This window comes from Dermacentor silvarum, chromosome 7 (genome assembly GCF_013339745.2).
Source record: "Dermacentor silvarum isolate Dsil-2018 chromosome 7, BIME_Dsil_1.4, whole genome shotgun sequence".
Taxonomy (NCBI): Eukaryota; Metazoa; Arthropoda; class Arachnida; order Ixodida; family Ixodidae; genus Dermacentor; species Dermacentor silvarum.
In genome coordinates this window covers 25,036,998-25,058,071 of record NC_051160.1, presented here as the reverse complement: position 1 = coordinate 25,058,071, position 21,074 = coordinate 25,036,998, and the positions used below count along the sequence as shown (strand labels likewise).

General features: G+C 44.2%; 1 protein-coding gene across 1 annotated transcript; it reads left to right on the top strand.

The window, feature by feature from the left end:
* The first annotated feature begins 1,530 nt into the window (after positions 1–1,530).
* Positions 1,531–21,035, top strand: LOC119458773 (keratin, type I cytoskeletal 9-like). Its single transcript, XM_049670965.1, has 13 exons — positions 1,531–1,743; positions 3,797–3,859; positions 5,122–5,160; positions 9,055–9,096; positions 9,676–9,738; positions 9,933–9,980; positions 12,997–13,044; positions 15,646–15,708; positions 17,310–17,357; positions 17,657–17,704; positions 18,592–18,639; positions 20,807–20,853; positions 20,994–21,035. Exons 1-13 carry the CDS (start codon positions 1,644–1,646, stop codon positions 21,033–21,035), a joined length of 699 nt encoding a protein of 232 aa, XP_049526922.1. The 5' UTR covers positions 1,531–1,643.
* Positions 21,036–21,074: the final 39 nt, after the last annotated feature.

Sequence of the window (21,074 nt, the reverse complement as noted above, 5' to 3'; positions counted from 1 at the left end):
CCTCTTTTCTTTAAATGTCATGCGGGTATTCTAGCTTTCTTGTCTACGTGCGCACACCTGCTTTTGCTGTGGCAAAAAGGGGGACCCAGCGGCTCCCGTAACATTCAGTGCCATGGTTAGTCAAGACAACGAACACAATAGCCATTCAATAGAACGAACACAATAGCCCGAAAATGCAAGTGCGCAACCAACCACTGCCTGAAATTAACATCTATGGTTGAGCATGAAGAACGAAGTAAAGAGATTCTTCCGTTCACAAAACATATCTCACATAAGAGAGGTTTCTGTTGGCCGGCGTCCGTCGGCACACCCCTCATAATAGCGATCACCGCGATAACACTGTATCACTGTGATTTGCAGTCATAAGTGACTCTAACGTAAGACAAGTTTTGTTAAGAATGGCTAAGGTTCTTTCCAAATGGGCAAGCATTAAGGTGAATGTGACCCCATAAGCCTGGGGCCAATAGCGTATTTCGCCTGCAAGATACAAAAACGAGGTATAGAAAAGGAGAATGGACAAAATGGCGAAAAAAGGAGTATAGTAGTAGGAAGCACTCGAGGAAGCTCTTCCGATTGGAACTACAGGAGACACCGACGCCACTGAAAAGATGCTATCTTTGGATTCAATAAAATATTGAGCTGGAAATTGAAATTGCGCGCAAAGTGTCCGTTCTCCCCGTATATTTGCCTGTTTTGCGCGATGCCTTTTCTAAAACACTTTCTTGTGATGTTGAGGCCATGGAACTTTTTGAAGACTATTCAACGCCTAAAGTGAGTGGAAGTGGAACTGCGTGGTTCTTTGGCGAGCCATTCCATCTACTCACTCTGAAGGGCTGGCATACGTGCAGTGATGAAAGCGAGAGGCGTGACACAAGTTATATACGACGCAGCAAAGGCTGTTTTCTTTGGCCGGAATCAAGGGCTAACACACGTTGCAATACATATGGGGCAGCATAGGCCCTTTTCCCCGTCCAGCACATTCCGAAGCTCAAATGGAAGCCAGATAACGTGAACTACTTTCACAAGCTAACGGCCGGCAAAACAGAACGACAAAATAAAAATCATGCACGCGAACGGGACAAGGAATAAAGGTGCAAAATCCCGACAGAAATGGTCAGTTTCAAAAAGGACGATACTATATAAGTCCATACTTTTAAGTAGGCACGCTGCATATTTTGAGGTTGTTGCAAAACAGTTTCACATGCGGGAAGTTGATTGCAGTAATTTGATATGGTTGGGATCTTTTCTGCTACATTTAAGTCCGTCGCAGTATCTTTACATTAACTCCGGCGAACGCAGGGATGATGTGAACTGTGCTTAACTTGTTCCCAGAAAGCGAGAGATAGCAAAGACGACGCTTTGTTCCAAGACAACCACTGCAAACAGATGATGCATGCCAAATTGTTCGCCGAAAAGAAATAGTTTTCGCGTTGCATTGTCTTTGCTTAAGCCCATGTCCAATTGTCCTGGCACTCGCCGCCGTTTTGATGTTCGGTGAGCAAGGTTTCTACATTACTATCTGCCGCATGTGTTTGAGAGAAAGAAGGTTTCCTGCCAGCCACTCCCGCCAGCTGCGTACGTGGCCCCCGGTATCGACGGGGTTTAAAAGAAGGTGCTTTTACTTGGACGCCCTTAGCGAGTGGATGATCATGGGCACCACCGCTGGCAGAAATCAAAAAATTATGCGGCCGCTTCTCATTGTCCTGGTCGCATTCGCTCTTCAAGAGGTGGCACTCGGTCGAGGTGAGCATTCTTTTGAATAATTGGTGGTTGTTTAGCCTGTCAGCACAGCGGAATCATCGTGACACTTAAGATTGCATCATTCATTTTAGTAGATTTGCACTGCCTTAGTCACTTGTAGGTTAATCTTTATGCTTTCACCGGATTGCGCAGCGCAATACAGATGCCCGATTCTTCGCAGTGAACTCTTTTTTCATGACTATGCGGCATGACGTTGATTTTTCAATTTGGGGGTGGAAAGAGACTTCCCATATTGTAAGCGTAAGGCTTCGGCATTTCTACGGTAGTGTACAGACGACCATTTAGATTTTATGCGACCTAGAAAGCGTGAATGGTGGCCGGGTTCGCTTACGCAGTCGAAGCTCGCGGAAGGCTCGCCAATGGAGTTCTGTGTCTGATGGTAGAGTTGAAAGACCCTAACTTCCAATACGTGTTGCTGTTATACAAGCATATGGCATTTGGCTGATGAAGCAAGCGTTTGCTGTCATTGTATTTTTACTCTTTCATCACTTGCGCCCAACTAAAGCATGTCAATGAAGGTGGCTTCTTTAATCTGTGATGAGATAACAATAATAAATAGTAAAAAAGGGAACGCTTGCGCCTTTTCGTGGTGCTATAAATGTACTTTAGATTTCTGAAGTGATACTAGTTTTTAAAGTAAAACGCGCTACAAATGGGATTGAAATGAACATATTTTACACAAAATACTCGAACAATAGGTGACAGTGTTGTGCTTGGCGGACCTTCGAGACAAAGGATGCCTCACCGAGACCCGTGCAGCTGTGCTGTGCTGCTCACGCTTCGTCGTTTCTCGAGGCCAGGGAGCGTCACCGTCACCTGGGACTAATGGGCGAGCAATTAGACGCCAGCCTGCAACGATAAATCGGCCTTGTGCGTCGCTAAAACGGCAACGTCGCTCTTGGTGTGTTTCCGTGAAGCACCAGCACCCGCACGGACTACGATGGAGCTCGGCGGTAGCTTCCCCGAAGGCCATTGTCCTGACTGACAAGCTGACCGTCCCGGAGAGGCCAATAATTCTTCCAAGGTGCCATCGTGAAGCATTTCCTTGGTAACAGCTTCGACGTTTGGTTCCCAAGGTGCCACCCGTTGCCTGGTATACGGAGGGGGGGTGATAGAGCAACATTGGAGGCGGAGCCTGGCGGAACGGTGCCACATCATGGGCGGCATTCTTCGAACGGTCAACAACTGTGATTGGCCGAGAAGAACCACAGTGAATTCCCTCAATGAATGAAAGAGGGAAATGAACTGAAAAAAAAAACGGGACTTGAGTGTTGAGTAGCCGCTCGGAGATGTAAATGCTCGAACATGCACAGACGTGAGCATGTAGAGGGCTCCAAGAATCCTGGTGCCCTTCGTGTAAAATATCATGTAAATTTGTATATTAACCTCTTTTCTCATCTCTTCGACGTGGCTCTGGGTCTCTCCTTCTCCCGGCTCCTGACACTGCACCCTCCATGGAAACTTAGTGGCCGCTCGGACCCTCGGAATTCGCAACAGACAGTCATGACTGCCCTGACTGTTATGTCATGACATGTCACGCTCATGACTCTCAGAGGACCCGAAGGGCCCGAGTGGTCGCACGATCCATGGCTACTGGCCAGGACCAAGGCCTGTTGTCTGGGTCTATGGGGCTACGCTGTGTCCCACACTGGCGCCTGATGTGGGGCCACATAACGCACCCCCCCCCCCCTACTTTGTAGCAATGCTAGCTGTGACAGATTTCAAATCATCCGCCTTCAAAGTCTGTCACAAAATACTTCGGTGTTCCACGTAGTACTGTCCGGTACTTGTCAATGAAAGGTTTCCGGGAAAAAATTATGCGGGAACATGCATGGTGCATTTGCCTACAAATTTTGTGTCAGATCCCACGAAATTGTTGTTAGCACCAGGATTGCTGCTTCAATATTGTAGGGCCTGCGGGCATTCTCAATAATAATTGCCAAGTGAAGTGTGCACTGACGGATTTAACTTACAGCGCTTTGGGAGAGCATATTCTGTCGCCTATAGACTTGTTTGTGTTTTTGTTTTGTTTCAGTGAGCCTCAGTATTAGCCAAACGCCCAACCGCGAACAATGGCCCACTGGAGTCGTACGTGGAGGTGAGTGTAGCTTTAGCCCCCGTTCCGCACAAGACTGAAAACACCGATGCTTCACGAGAACTAAGAGGGGGAAACCAGCAATTTACGAAAATCATTCATGGTCTATAATGGACGAAATAATAATAATAATAATAATAATAATAATAATAATAATAATAATAATAATAATAATAATAATAATAATAATAATAATAATATGAACTTATTTTGGTTCATCGCATACACACCGAAGAAGGCAGAAGGCACACCCCCTGACTAAAGCCTTCGCTTCTTATGCATCAAAGAAATAAAACAAAAAAAAGGAAGAGCTCATGACAGTTGGACCACTCCCAGAGTGGTGTTCTGAGGCGTTAACAAAACAAACCTATGGCGCTAAAAACGTAGAGCAAAACTGCAGTTATCAGTGAACAAAACAGAAAGGAAAGCCAAGCGTTATTGTCAAAGAAAATCAGGAAAGCGGACCAAATAAAGAGTATGCATGATCAAAATATATGAAAAAAATTACGTGGACTCTCCTCAGGGAGTTATCTGAATGATGCGTAAGCATTTCGTAGTAGCGACGTAGTGTTGAGTGCTCACGCTCCACACTGCTGGTAATCCTAGCACTGCTCAGCGGCTGCGGTCGTCTTGCCGCCATTGCGGTAAATGCGACAGCACTGCATGCGGCGACGCGAACTGCTGCGGAAGGCGGCCCAACGTGAACTGATGAGGCAAGCAAACTACTGCAGGTGGCGGTGCCAGGTGCGCTGGTGACGTTCCGATCCGAAACCACGGCTGCTCCACAGTTCTGGCTTACTAAAGGTGTACCTAGTGCGTGCCTGATTGCACACGTCACGTGGTCGGAGAGACGCGCTCGTGCCACCGCTCGCGCGTTCGTCATCGTCTTCTTCCACAGCTTGCGAACTTGAAAGCGATCGTCTTACGCGGATGACGGACGGATGCTCGGACAAGTTTCTCGTTGGGTAATCAGAAATGCTTACGGATTTTAAAAAAAAAATCGATAACCTAAAATTTGAAAGTCGATCCTTTTAAGTAGGAGGTCATGCATACATCTCTTAAATTAAGGGGCAGAGTACATTCCCCCCCCCCCCCCCCCCGCTTTTTCGCCCGGAAAGAATCGTTCTTCTGGGTAGGATTACATCGGCGATCACGTTCGCTATTTATTGTTCAGCGACAACAACTGTCCTCCAACCTACACAGTTCATTCGAAACAGCATGCGTAGCTAATCAACTCTTTATGATATTTTCAATCAACCATGCAGGGGGCCAGACTGGAGGATGGACAGGTTCGTTGGGTTCTGGTGAGTAGCTGAGCGAAACCATTCCTACATTGCAGCTCGGAATACGGAACTACTCCTAGCTGCTTGACCTTCTTCCTTTCTCTTTTTTTTTTTTTGGTATCGCTTTCAAAGAATTCCCGCATCACCGAGTGTTGATGACGAATAAAGTTGCAGAAGCGCTTTGCAGGGGCCGCTAACTTATGCGAAAACCTCATTCAATTGCATCATATTTAACCTGAAGTGTAATTTCTTAATGTGATGGACGCGACGTATAACTGCAGAGTTTACATGACATAAAAAGTGATGAAATGACCGTACACCACAAATTCTATATCATTGTTACTTCGCCTTGATTGTACTCTGTCGCGATAACTTCTGTTCTCATAGGTTATTCATAGGCCAGCGTTTTGACAGTGAGTGTACGCGGTCATCGAGTGTTGATGTGTTCATGTTTGCCTGTGTGCGCTGACACCAGGCTTGTTAATTTAGTTGGTAAGCGAATGTTTACAAGTTTATAAGGCCGATTAAGCTAGAATCCTTACTTCGTATAGATGTCTACTGATTTGCTATAGCAATCAATGCTTCGCCTTTCGGGCGAAACTGCGACTTTTTTTACATATATTATTGCGATTGTGTTCCAAAAGCATAGCTGGCTTTCCACCTAAGCTAAACGTTGAGTTAAGAAAACTAGTCCTTTCCTCTAAAGGAGATCACTTGAACACAAACACAGTGAAAACGAATGTCGAATTGTTTCACACTTAACGTACTCACACGTTACCTTAAATGTTTCCACATCATCGCTAGTTTTATTTTGTCGATTATGTTTTAATACCTCGCATTTAGTTTACAACCATATTTCAACTATAAGAACATTTCAGTTTAATATTGCAAAATTTAATCAAGTAATTGCACTCTTAGGAAAAGTAAAAAATATTGATGACAACGCCTAGTTTTCTTATCGTTTGAATTACACCTCACCTGGGCTATGACTACGGAAATCAATATGTTTACCCGTTACCTATATATATATATATATATATATATATATATATATATATATATATATATATATATATATATATAAATTCCTACAAAAATAGTCTACGACCGTCGTACAGTCATATAGTTCGTTTATGAAATTGCTGTAGCAGGTTGTAGGGTGCACGTTCAATCACTAGCCCAAATAATGCAGCAGATTTACTCCGCCTGCTGTCGGTACATGCACAAGTACTCTCGGTGGCATTACGCAAGGATTCGATAGGCTTGTTTATAACCAATGTGAAGAAAAACTACCACCCTGTCATGCTCGTGTTTTAGCAAGCGCATTCTATTGGACGTATAGCACTACATTCAACGGTAAGGTGATAAAAACGTGGTAGAAACCAATCCAAATTAAAGCCGACAGATTGGTAGTGTCAGGACTATTAGGAAATTTTGTTAGAAGATGGGGGCATTGCAATAAAGAAGGTTCAGTTTTTCCATTCAAGTGCCTATTCAATGACCGCGTTGCGTGTTTATTATTTTCGCGTTTTTCGTAGTTCATTCCGACATTATCGAAAAACAAAGTTCACGTAAAAATGTAACATTTAACATCGATCTCCTACAGAATGTTGAAGAAATATCTGCCATTTCCACTTAAAATTCACTATTCTCATGCCCCGATCACAGAACAGCTGTTGATGAGATGAGTTAGACAAAATTGCAATGTCCTGCCGTAATTACCCGCATTTATTTACTAAACATGAGCTACCTCAAGGCAAAATGAAGCGCAGCCATTCGCTTTGCGATCATCACCACAGCCTGTGACCCTCAGTTCCTCTCTCGTAAAGGCAACTTTTCAACCTCTTAGATATCAGCCAGCAAAATCTGGCGCCGTCGGCTTGCCGTTCTTATCGCTGTCGTCACGCTGCCGTAGCCGTTGCAAAAAAATCAGCACTAGCCATAGACGATGATTGTAAACGTAAGCGAATGGCTGAATGTCTTTAGAAAGTGAAGATCTTTCTGAAGAGTGTTCGAAAACTATTCGCTTTCACTGCGATTATTATTTATGCTTGAAGGCGTGAATATGTTGCAGTGAGAACATTTAGGCAGTGCTTGTCATTTCACTGTGTATTTGCGCATAGAACGGAACCGTTTACTAGCACATCTGTGCCAGTGCCGTAGCGCTCTCCTCCAATCGCCACACGGGCAGAGGGTATAGCGGGAGAACAGGACGCTCCATCTCGGCCGCTCCGCCGTAGCATGAAACCCTTGATGTGCCCTAAAACTTCGCTTTTACTCAAAAAGATGTTACAAACGCATTTTTTTCAACAAAGGCCAGTTCTGCTTTCTCTTTGTCTATATTCACAAACTCCGGAATAACCATCGAAGTTCACTGAAATTTCCCAAAGTAATTATATTATGGTTGTAAATGCTATACATGCCACTCAAACGTCTCTGATAACTACGTTCACTTAGAAGGTTTTCTTTTAACAGCAGAGCTGCTTAAGCTCTGGTTTGTGCCGCGTAGGGCTAACAAGAACTGCTCTTGGCGATGACGTCACCGCGCGTTGCCTAGCAACCACCTCGCGGACAGGCGTACGCTTCGCCTCCTCTCCGTGCCGTGCACATGTTGCCTTAACATGGGACGTTGAGAGAGAAGGAGAGCATGCGCGTTGCGCGTGATATGCACGGGAGAGAGAAAGAGAGAGAGGGAGAAAAAATTGTAGCAGCACCAACGAGGCAACGCGCGAAGCTGCTGCGGACGCCGTCCGCCTTTCCCGGCGTTCGCGCCGAACGCACGCGGTGTCCATGACTGCAGCAGGCGTCTCTGGCGGCGGCTCGGCAGATTTTGTCCAGCCACGACCCGGCAAGTGTGGAGGCGCAGATTGGCCGTGACGTCACCGGGGAGATAAAGCTCGGAGCCGCCGTGACGACGGCAGAGCTCTTGTTGACTTTGTGGCGAAAACATGTAGCCTTGACATGGGACAACCAAAGAATATCCGGACACCCTAAGAAGAAGCCGCTCATCGTGAAGCGCGTCAAGCAGCCAAGCGAGAATCTGCGCGTCGGTGGCGAGCCGATTCGGAATGCCATGCCTAGCAGCACTTATCATTTCCTAGCAAAACTTAGCCAAGCCTAGTAAAACCTCGAAGAAGCTAGGTCGATCACGAGCTGCGCTGTTTACTCCAGCCTTGCTACTTTAGTGCAAGCTGCCCACATTTTTTCAATTAATATTGCTTTAATAACTTACTGGATTAGTGGTGGTTCATAAGAAAATAAATTGTAAAAGCTTAGCTTTAACAGCGTCAACTTTAGACGCGCGCCAAACATATAGGCAACGTATTTTCTGACTTCGGCGTGCCCGTCTAATGCCACGCATTGGCAATGTTGTTATATGTGTAAAGGCGTTTATTGCGCGAGCGGCGTAGTCCGAGCGATGCGCTAGAGAGACTGACCCACTAGACAGCGGTGGTAAGGATGCCCCACTGTATCGTCCGTCTTCTTCACTACATATGTGAAGTACTTCCACTTCCGTCAATATTTTCACTCGGGGCTACATCATGGTCATCACTTAGCTTAGGGAGCGCGATTTGACGCTGTGAGATACCAAGCGGGAAATAACGTCGAAAATGGAGGCAATCAGCAATTCAGAGGCAAAAACAAACTGCAAAGCACATTTCTCGCTTTATTAATGCCCGTAGTAGTTGCGTCTGAGGCGGAATCCAACTCATAAGCGACCATCGGACTACCTATTTCTATCTTACATGTTCTCTTTAGAGTTGACGTAGCTGCTGAAACCTCTTTTGTCCACGCGTCAGTGTGGTGACTTTTCTTTCGAATGACACTTTCCGCTCTTCTGACTCTTGTTGGTGTAGTGATACTGACTTTGCCAGGAGCGTAGTGTGAGCCGATCCCCATTTTTATTTGTTGCAGGTTTCAGTTATGGAGCTGGGGCCTATGGTGGCACAACTTCAAGTGAGTTCGTAAATAGGCACAACCTGATGTAAGGTTAACAACTACGGTAATAAACGGTAAAATGTTCAGAAGTCGGACACGTGTGTGACAGCGGTTAGACGTTCAGAAATGTGACACGCTCTGTTCAGTCTCCATTTACAGATGTTGTGTCTTAGTGCGCTTCATTTTAACTCTGCTTCGAAAATTCACAAACTACACCCATTGCCTTCAGGGACTGCAAACAGAAGATTGTGGTCGAAAATAAATTGCAACGCTATCGACCTTACAACAAAAAGAAACGAACGTCATTTATTTTTTTCTTTCTGTCCATCAGCCTCTGTATATGTTGATTTCATGTGAGGAGTGCGCCTCATATTAATGTAACCATCGTATACCTCTCGCTATGACATCCTTTGCCATAACTGTCCACCATGCATATTTGTTGCCCATACACTATTACCATTGTGGTCATTTTCGTGACGGCGGTATTTCCCACTCTGTTGACCGTTTTTTATCAATCACGTACGCATATACGTCTATCTAATGGCTTTAACACAGCGATGTGCTAACAGATCCAAAATTCCTTTTTTCCTGTTTCAGGTTCCGGCAGCCGTACCTTGGGTGGCGCAGGTGGAACATCGTCCATTGGCTCGGGTAGTTTAGGTGAGCGCGGCTGCCACATTCCAAATAATCCCAGCTTAGTAGCACGTTTCAGAAAATATGCCAATTAATGCTAAATCTTTCAGTGATGTGATAAGAATAGCTAAAATCAATTGAAAGGCTATTGCCTTTAGAATATTAAGAGATTCATTGATGCTCATTAGGAGTTGCTGATTAAAATTATTTTGCTGTTTCAGGTTACGGTGCAAGCAGTAGTGGAGTGGCCGGTACCTCGAGCGGCTCAGGTGAGTGTTGCCGCCACCATTGAAAACAAAAACTCTTGATACTATGATTCAGTAAAATGATGCTGTAATAGATTCATTTATTACCTTCCTTAAGTAGTATGATTCTACTGTCCCCTAAAATGAAACTTGCACATATAAATGTACCTTTGTTATTGCTAAATACCGTTTGTCTATAGCTTCATATATTTAGTAGGCAACACATGTATGTTTCTTGCCTTTTTCTTATATGGAACATCGTCGCTCTGGGCACAATTTTTTATAAGTTTTCTTGTCTGTGTTCGTTTTTATACGTTACTTAATTATCGGCATTAGCCTGCATCATCTATTACTCCATGCCTCTCAAAGCCTGTAAAGCACATTAAATGCACAAATAAATAAATAGTATTTTATTATTCGTAAATTTACATACCTGATGGCTTTTCTCGAATGCTCAGTGCACGTCTGCATGAACTTCAACACACCATTTCCTTAAGCATCAAGCGCTATAGCCAATGACCCATGTGACTGCACTTATAACTCGAATGTCTATTCCTAAGCCTTGGTTATTTGCTTTTCAACCGGATTAACATTTTGCATATGGTCTGGTTACTTCTGTTGAGCCGTGCAAGTGAGTGCCCTCAGTTCAGGATCACACTCTGATGGTCTCTTTATATGGACAGATCTATAAAATTTCAGTTTTTAAAATGGTGGTGCAAACGATGGTCGCACTCCACAATCATCATCATCATCATCATCAGCCTATATTTTATGTCCACTGCAGGACGAAGGCCTCTCCCTGCGATCTCCAATTACCCCTGTCTTGCGCTAGCGTATTCCAACTTGCGCCTGCAAATTTCCTAACTTCATCATCCCATCTGGTTTTCTGCCGACCTCGACTGCGCTTCCTTTCTCTTGGTATCCATTCTGTAACCCTAATGGTCCACCGGTTATCCATCCTACGCATTACATGGCCTGCCCAGCTCCATTTCTTCCGCTTAATGTCAACTAGAATATCGGCTATCCCCGTTTGTTCTCTGATCCACACCGCTCTCTTCCTGTCTCTTAACGTTAGTCCTAAGATTTTTCGTTCCATCGCTCTTTGTGCGGTCCTTAACTTGTTCTCGAGCTTCTTTGTTAACCTCCAAGTTTCTGCCCCATATGTTAGCACCGGTAGCATGCAATGATTCTACATTTTTCTTTTCAACGACAGTGGTAAGCTCCCAGTCAGCATTTGGTAATGCCTGCCGTATGCACTCCAACCCAATTTTATTCTTCTGTAAATTTCTTTCTCGTGATCAGGGTCACCTGTGATTAATTGACCAAGATAAACGTACTCCTTTACAGACTCTAGAGGCTGACTGGCGATCCTGAATTCTTGTTCCCTTGCCAGGCTATTGAACATTATCTTTGTCTTCTGCATATTCATCTTCAAGCCAATTCTTACACTTTCTCGATTAAGGTCCTCAATCATTTGTTGTAATTCGTCTCCATTGTTGCTGAATAGGACAATGTCATCTGCAAACCGAAGGTTGCTGAGATATTCGCCGTTGATCCTCACTCCTAAGCCTTCCCAGTCTAACAGCTTGAATACTTCTTCTAAGCATGCAGTGAATAGCATTGGAAAGATTGTGTCTCCTTGCCTGACCCCTTTCTTGATAGGTATCTTTCTACTTTTCTTGTGGAGAACCAAGGTAGCTGTGGAATCCTTGTAGATGTTTGCTAAGATATTCACGTATGCCTCCTGTACTCCTTGATTACGCAATGCCTCTATGACTGCTGGTATCTCTACTGAATCAAATGCCTTTTCATAATCTATGAAAGCCATGTAGAGAAGTTGATTGTACTCCGCAGATTTCTCGATTACCTGATTTATGACATGGATATGATCCATCGTAGAATATCCCTTCCCGAAGCCAGCCTGTTCTCTTGGTTGGCTGAAGTCAAGTGTTGCCCTGATTCTATTGGAAATTATCTTGGTGAATATTTTATACAATACTGAAAGCAAGCTAATGGCTCTATAATTCTTAAGTTCTTTAACGTCTCCTTTCTTATGGATTAGTATAATGTTGGCGTTCTTCCAGCTCTCTGGTACACATGAAGTTGTGAGGCATTGCGTATAAAGGGCCGCAAGCTTTTCAAGCATGATATGTCCACTCCACAATACTCATGCATAAATGACCATTGTTTAGGCAAATGGCAAAAAGAATCCATTCTTCCTAATTTCAATGAACTAAAAATTCGATGTTTTTATACGCAATTTACGCAGTCCTCAAACAGTGAATCTACATATCCTATATCCTAAGACATAGTCAGCCCCCCCCCCCCCCCCCCCCTCATCTCATCCACTGTTATTCCAGCTCACGCTACGGTTCCTAAATTTCGTTGAATTTGACTTGTTGCTCTCAACGTGCTGGTAACTGTATACTTTTTTTAGTTGTGTTCCCATTTCTTAGCGCACATACTTCAATATACGCACCATATCGACAGATTTGTCATGATAACGGTTACGGTTAGATTACGGTTAAATGACGGTTAGGTTATGGATAGGTTATGGTTAGGTTACGGTGCCACAGCGGGAGGAGACTCGAACTCCTCAATTAGCTTAGGTCAGTGCCGCTGCCACCTCGTAAATCCACAAAAAAAACTCATTCTAGACTTCGACAAACCCCTGCTCTAAATTAAAGGCGTTTGTAGTAGTGGTTCCAATAAAAGTTTTCAGCTTAAGTTAGTTTCGATGTGTTCTAAAGCAACAAAATAATACCACGTACTTCCGTTTACTTTTGCATGTCATGCCGCCGGTTGAGATAAGGTCCACATCATCCTCAACCGCATCAGCCGTAAAAACCGCATTAGCAAAACACTGTAGTTATGCTGCACACTTCTGTTCTCTGCTTTTACAACCCAAGTTTCTTCTGCATTATTCCCCTCACTGCTCTAAACCTACTCTGTTAATTGTGTCGTATCGTAGTGCCATTACCAATTTACTTTACTGCGCGAAGTAGGTCCAACACGCCGACGATTTGGTTTCCTTTTTCAGGCTACGGTAGCTCTTCTGGAGTAGCCTCAGGATCCGCAAGCAGCTCTGGTGAGTGTGGGTGTTTTCGTTTAAAGAAAGCGAATTACCGTTTGTTTCGATGGACGCTCAGCTTGGAAATTAAATTTCGGCAGAAGCGTGTCAACAGAATCTCAAGCTCCAGTCCCATTTTCTCCGCTATTTGCTTCTGGAGCGAAACGATGAACATCGGGAAGAGCATCTTTTGGCCGCCAGTCTCGTTGTCTCATCGTTGTACACCGTTCAAGTTTGCGCAGGATTGTAGAAGTTTTTCACAGCATTGAGGGCCATAGCATTCAGCGCCAGCATTCAGGTCGGCGTGGCGTCGCGACAATGCCCTCCCCTCACGCAATACCTGGCGCGCTAAGGCAGCAACAGGTGGCGCTCTGCTCAGCCGAGGCGTGCTGCGACGTGGCGTCGTAGCCAATGGAAACTTGGTCGAGGCGCACTCATGACGTGGCGTCGCAGCCAATGGCAATGCGAATTTAGGTGTCGTTTCGCTGCTACAGACGACAGACGCCGGCTATTTTGCTCAATAAGCCATTTGACGCTTTCGCATGAAAAATTATGCCTTCGACCACGTCAGTGGCAGTAGCCGAAAGCTGCTTAGTGTGCGAGGTAGCTAGCGTGGATGTCACATCTCTACTCCGGCAAATATTCCTAGACATACCGGATTGAATACACACACCTTTGACGCAATGCAAACAGCCGGTAGCATTGGTAAAAGTTTGAACACCCCTGGTTTACACAGTGGCCTTAAATGAAACACTGCTCGCGACGCCACACTTAAATTCATGCTTCAGCTTGCCCTGGCATAAATTTTTGACAAGGTCTCTTCAGGGCTAATTGACGCTTTCCTTAGAAAAAGTGATTACATTTCTTTGCAAAAGTAAGTATGATGATTTTGGGAAGCGATGCACTCTTTCCCCTGATTCTTACATATGAACATAAAGTAGAAAGTAACGCTAGTAGAACAGTAGAGTAGTTCAACGGTAGTAGAATTAAGATATGAATCAGAATGAAATTATAAAATGGGACAAAAAGTCGTATAATTAGGAAGACTGCTGGATTGCTATAAGAGTGAGGGTTAGATGTAGGCTGGGATAAGAGGAATGATTGTATTCACCACCAAAGCGCTACTGCTTCAGGCGCCAGAGTGAGTGGTGAACATTTAGCCCTGATTACTATCCTGCCTGTCCAGTTCTTTGTCTTGATCTTTGGCTTAATGAAGTCTAGGCTCTGACAAGCATATGTACTTGGAAATGTTTGACTGGTTTGCTGTCATCTTTGACAAAGAATCAGGGTGATGTCTCTCTTTGAGATTGCTAGAGCCGAAGAAGCTGGATGAGTGTTTGTTTGAATAAAATTCGGATGCAAAGTGATTGCATCGAAGAGCTCCTTTTTGCTTAAATGAACTTTGTCCACGCCTTGCCGAAAAGGGGGCCAATAAGTGTGAGAAAATATGGCAAAACTATAGTAAGGTCAGACTGAGATATCCATGCAATATTTTGTCGGGAAATGGAAAAGTTAACATTCACTCTAGTCCTTCTTTCACTCCGTTAAAGAAACTAGTGCTTACCGCCTAGGAAACACAGATTGAGTTTAGAACGATGTTTTAAAATAAAGCTTTACTTTCACTCCGTTAAAGAAACTAGTGCTTACCGCCTAGGAAACACCGATTGAGTTTAGAACGATGTTTTAAAATAAAGCTTTCTTTCTTTCCCATTTCTGATGCTGCTGGTTCAGTATCTCGCCGGATATACATTTAGATATATACATAACCGTACTACCCCCGCATTGGTGTTTCCACCAAAGCGACCTGAATTAGAATGTTCACCGACAAACCAGTGCCAGTGAGCGCACCTCTCTATTGCACAACAACAAAATCAATTTGGACATAGAATCCGCACATATAATGTTGGCTCGTAGGTTCCTGTATAACTCAGATATCTTAATGAAATACCTCATTACATTTAAATTATTGTTCAACTTGCTCAATATTTTTATGTTCAGGCTACTCCATTTTAGGGCCACTGTGTGTGGCGACTGCGCATGTGTTCATTCGTGGTCAATTCTCACGAATGTTAATGTGCACTGTATAGAAGGTTTTAACGCACTTACAATACGTGTCGCCCCTGTCTGTGCATGCACCTGTAGCATTATTCCTTCGACAAAGATCAAATACCACCATCATCATCGCGAAATCACTGCATTGAAGTTTATCCGCGAGCATCAGCCTGAAGTCACGTTTGTATTTTGGCACGGTTTGTCAACTGCGTTATGCGCAAACAGAAATATTAAGTGGGTTGGAGTTGTGAACTGTGTCATGGGGAAGCTTAAACATTGCACGGCGTTACACAATACATAGGACAGATATTGAGAAAATAATACGCATCTAATTCAGTAATAGATCATTTAATTAACCACCTAATAATTATACACGGCACATAGATTTCCACTTCTGCGTTTCATCTGATGTATTTTGTTTTGATATATGAAGTCTAACGTCCGAAATCAGTGGCACTCAGTAAGTCTAAGCTGCTTTGGTGTTTCTATTTCGCTACCCTTTTTCAACAAGTTTTGCCAGAACAGCATGCAAAATAGATTGTTTTCTTTCATGCTGCCCTGTTTTAGGTCATGGATCTGGTTCCCTTAGTGGCTTCACTGTAGGACTGCCTGGTATGATCGGTGGTTCAGGTGAGTAGCGGCCACTGCCGCGTCTAGGGAAAACATAACTTGTCCGGTATATGGAATTGATCGATACTCCTTGTAACTTTGTTAGCCAATTGTTGGGCAGCAAATGAAAGCTAATAAAATAAATTAACCAACAAACCTCACTTTTGCTCATTCGTAACCGTACCTGACGCAGCTCGAGAAAACTAACAGGCTTCTGTAGCCAATCCAGTATGACTACGACACTTGCTAGCTGAGTACGCTTCCTGAGAAAGGGGCCAGCTGCTCGTACCGGATGGCACTAAGTCGAAAATTGCCTTTCCTGCACGCCTTTGTGCTTCACTGAGCGATCGTTGGAGTTCATTCATGGCAAGCGCAATTTTCAACACGAGTCTAGTGACCGAACTCGCTGCTCCCGATTACTTTCCTGCGTGTCGGTATCCGCGACACCAAGGTAAGAAAGTAACGATGACAGGGATGACTATACCACATGACTAGCAGACTGTTGATATGCATAGCAGACAATGTGCATTTAAGCTTAAGCCTCCGAGGTACATAAGCAAATGAGCTCAAAAATTATCAATATATTATACTTATTTTTCTTTATTTGGACCTTCTAAAGCACAATAGAACACGTTTCAAAAATACATTTTATTGTGACAGCAATTATACGGACACTCCAGGCGCATTTCTGCCGCCGCCGTCGCCGTGATGTTCCACATAAGGCCCAGGTTATTGAGTAATATGTGTTCATGTTGTGCGCGTCTGACACCATGTTTGTTTATTCAGCTAGTAAGCGAAAATGTACGAGTTTATACAGCCGATAAAGCTACTGCCCTTGCTTCGTAGAGCTGTCTACTAATTTGCTATCACAATCGATGCTTCGCCTTTCGGGTGAAACTGCTAAGTTATTTAATAGCTTGCATGTTACTCTCTGGAACAGATCTGTCCCTATGTGCCTTAAGGGAACCAAACCTTTGCGCGCGCTTTCTAGCTACTTCCACCTTGAACCTCTATCAAACAATTTCTTGCTGTAGTGAAGCACAAGTGAACATTGCAAATGTTGCAGCAGGGAAATAGGACGGATTTCATGCTTTTACTTAGCACAATTCACGCGCTTCTTCAAAGCGGGGGCTTTTGTAATTTGGTGTTTGGGAGCTTCTGGCCTTGGCGGCGTTTTTATGCGCCTGCAAATGTGCCAAAGACACGATTTCTCGCTTCGTGATGATAACACACCAAGGTGAAGGAGAAGTAGACAAGCAATCACAGTAGGATGGAAGCGAAATAATTAAGACTGGGCGAACAAGGTAAGCCTCAAACTGGAGACAACGTCGGCACAAGATCTTTGTCATGCTGCGCCCCCCCTTTTTCGCCCAACTTTTGAACAGTACAGGTGAATATGTGTGTTTACTTGTTTTGTTTACCTTTACCAGCCATAAAAAGATTGAATCTTTAGAGCGCGGTTCAGCAAGCCTCTGATTATACTTCCCCGGGGTCGAATTATTCTTCCATAACACTTCAATTTTTGAGTACTTCTCAATATTTGCGCATATACTATCAAGATGCTATGAATTCTTGATGCACGCAATATGCGTAGAAGATCAAAAATACCTTCCATTTTTCAGGTTTCAGTGGCTCTCTTGGAGGAGCGTCGGGTACCTGGGGTGGTTCAAGTGAGTGATTTTTTTTTCCTAAGGCTACTAACATTTCTAGTCCGATAAGTACCCGCTGTTATTATTAGCTAGCGGTGGTTGCGTAGATCATACAGGTAAATTACCATAATCGAGTTTCGTAATCGAGAAACGTTTTACAGTGGACGTGAACAGGCAATGTTCCTGTTATGATAAATTTCAGGGACGAAGTATCCCTTATTTATTTACTACATCGACTTTTAAATGTCCACTGAATTCTGGCAATACCGTTAACGTGCATGCCTGAATGCGCACTATTAAATGTGTGTTCCTCATTTCAGGTCATGCTGGCTCTGCTGGAGTAGGATCGGATACCTCGGGTAGCTCAGGTAAATTCTGCTTTCTCAACTAAAGGCAACGATCATTGCTACTGTAAATAAATAAATGTCGCTATAGTATTCCTGCACTCGTTGTAGAGGTTTTTATGAAATTGAACACCGCCGTTTTTTAAGAGTAAGGAAACCACTATAGCTTTAGTGAACACTTTCGTGCGGTATCGATTATAGTGAACATCTACTCTAGAAATATTCGTATTAGAGGAACGAAACTTAAATCAAGAAGTCGTTCAGAATTGGGGTGACGACATGCTAGAAGGCAAAGGATGATGATGGCGATGGTTATCATGATCGTTCTAGTTAATGTCGTATGGTTTCAATCAGGCTGGCGACAAATAGTCAGCTAGCCAGTGTGAGCTGCGTACGTGTGTCCATACCGCAATTGGGGATTCTCTTTATCTCGTAAACTTACAAAAGCGTCCGACAATCCCGTCCGCATCCTTACTATATTTTGTTTCTCCAGTACCTTAATTGTTTCTTGCTGATCTCCACTGCTGACCATCTGACGCTCTCATCAGCTTGGAACACCAGCGTTTCTCTAAGCTAGAGAATAGTCAGTAAATCAATCAATCATTTAAATACCGTGCCCAGGAAAATCCATGAGATGGGTGTGCGGGCGCACGCATGCATAAAAGAACGGCAGGGGACTATCAGTAAAAATATGAATAAAAATACCTATCTCGAATAAAAAGAGTACATACAACAAGGCGCAAAACAAATGCAAAAGAAAAAAGTCACAGTTTCGCCTGAAAGGCGGAGCATCGATTGCGATAGCAAATTTTTGAATACTTCCCCATTTTTACGCATAAACTATCAAGATTCTATCAATTCTTGATGCACGCAATAAGCGTAGAAGATCAAAAATGTCTCCCATTTTTCAGGTGTCAGTGGCTCTCTTGGAGGAGTGTCGGGTACCTGGGGTGGTTCAAGTGAGTGCTTTTTTTTCCCCTTAAGGTAACTAACATTGCTAGTCCGATAAGAAACCTTTCTTATTATTTGCACACTCGTAGTAGTCGTTCCAATCATTTTCAATACAAGTTTTTGGTTTTTGCGATGCAATGAAGCAGAAATTAAATTTATTGTTAAGGCGAAATGTTTTTATCTCCCCTGTCCTGCCTCGAGCATTAATGTGTGTAATCCTACCCTACGCGCAGACCCTTGAGATGAAATATCTCAACCGTCCTCTTTAAGTCAAAATTCTTTTTTGACATGCTTCGTAAGTCAAAATTCGGCCGTCGCCGTCATCGTCGCCGTGAGGTTCTGTATAAAGTCCAACGGTGATAAGATCGTCTCTATGCGCCGTATACTCTATGTACGAGTGAAAGTGCGCGAGGGGAGCCTACTGGAAACGCGGAGTCTTCCGTTGTGTGACAGACCGGGGGGGGGGGGGGGGGGAGGGAGAGCGGCGTGCCGGCGTTGTTTTCCAACAACTTCGTATTTCACCACCGCGCGCAAGGGGAACCGGCGATCACGGCTCAATCTCGAACGCGCAGAGAGACACACGGGGAGGAAAAGCTGGAGGAAGGGAGGGGGGGCGGGGGGGGCGGGGGGGGGGGGGTTATGCTCCGGAGCTAACTGCGTACTTTGCGCGGTCGCGCGCGCCTTATCTTGAAAGCGATGTGCAGGCGGCTCATACCTTTGTGCGTGTGGTGTTCTCGTCGCTCAGTTTGCGTAGCAGCAGTAGACAGCACGAAGGTCACTTTGCTCGCCGCTTGTGCCGCGTTTCCTCACGCCAGCATTTTGACAGAGAGTTTCCGCCGTCATCGAGTGGGATGTGTTCATGTTTGCTGTTCGCGCAGACGCTATGCTTGTTAATTTCGTTCGCAAGCGAATATTTCCAAGTTTATACGGCCGATAAAACTACTATCCTTACTTCGTATAGCTGTCTACTAATTTGCTATCGCAATCGATGCTTCGCCGTTCGGGCGAAACTGCGGCTTTTCTTATTGGTAAATCGTATGTGGAAACATTTTGGTGCGTTTAGATTCAATTGTCAGTCAACACACCAAGAGGAAACTTCTCGGGATTTGGACCGCAATACAGCAATGTCACTAACGCATTTCACCGGATAATCCAATACACAGTCACCTGCATGAAATCGAACTGCTGATTTCAGGCCAGTTGGAAAATCATTATAGAAAATCAAGAACAGCAGACAACCTAAAACTCAGCTCTGTAGATACTACACCTGCGGATGATGAGGCCGCACCATTTATAAACACACACCGGTCGGTCAGATAGTCTTTCAGACATGCTAACACGGATTCTGGAATTCTTATAAGGGACAACTTGAAAGAAGGCGGTGATGCCGCACGACGTCAAACGCGTCCTTATATTTTTTTCGGGTGAGGAGCTGCGAAATCCATGTTCTTCCAAAATTGTTGCACCAGAAGGTAAGCTAGAAAGTTATATCAGAAACATTACAACATGATTTTTTTCAACGCAGTATCCTTGGTTTCGTCGGGAACTGCAACTACACCATTGCTGTAGCAGAAAACATTCATTCTAGGACACGGATCAGGAGTGCGCACACCAATCTTAAAATGAATTCAAAAAATATAATCATTTTTAACGAAACCTATATATTTTTATAAGTGAAATTATGGGGTTTTACGTGCCAAAACCACGATATGATTATGAGGCACGCCGTAGTGGGGGACTCCGGAAATTTGGACCACCTGGGGTTCTTTAACGTGCAGCTAAATCTAAGTACACGGGTGTTTTCGCATTTCGCCCCCATCGAAATGCGGCTGCCGTGGCCGGGATTCGATCCCGCGACCTCGTGCTCATCAGCCCAACACCATAGCTACTGAGTAACCACGGCGGGTTATATATATATAAATGAAATAAAGGACCCGGTGGCATACTCTTTCCATCTTCTCTAGTTGGTCCCATTTAGCCTACCCACTTAAACAGCTCTCAGTTATGTATCAGTACATCTAGAAACTAGCATAATAGCTATGCTTTATTATTTGAAATTGTAAAACAACGCACAACGACCGGAGACCCGACGAAAATAGCCACAGACACAGCGCTCACAGATGCTTTATTTGCGGTATGCGCAGCATGAGAACAATTTTCTTTCCCCTGCCGCAGGCTATGGTGTATCTCTTGGAGGAACTTCTGGTTCTGCGAGCAGCTCAGTGAGTGCGGCATTCCGCGCAAAAGAATGCAAAGCTAGATGCTTTATTTGCGTTAATACGCGTATAACATAGAGGTGCTTAAGGAGGTCACGATATTTAAATTCGGACTTCACTATTATTGTGAAGTCCACTGTATTCAGAAACAAGAAAGAAAACTTGAGTGGGATTTGCCGGCAAAGTGATAGAAATGCGTTGCATTAGTCGACGTCTTTGAGGTCTCG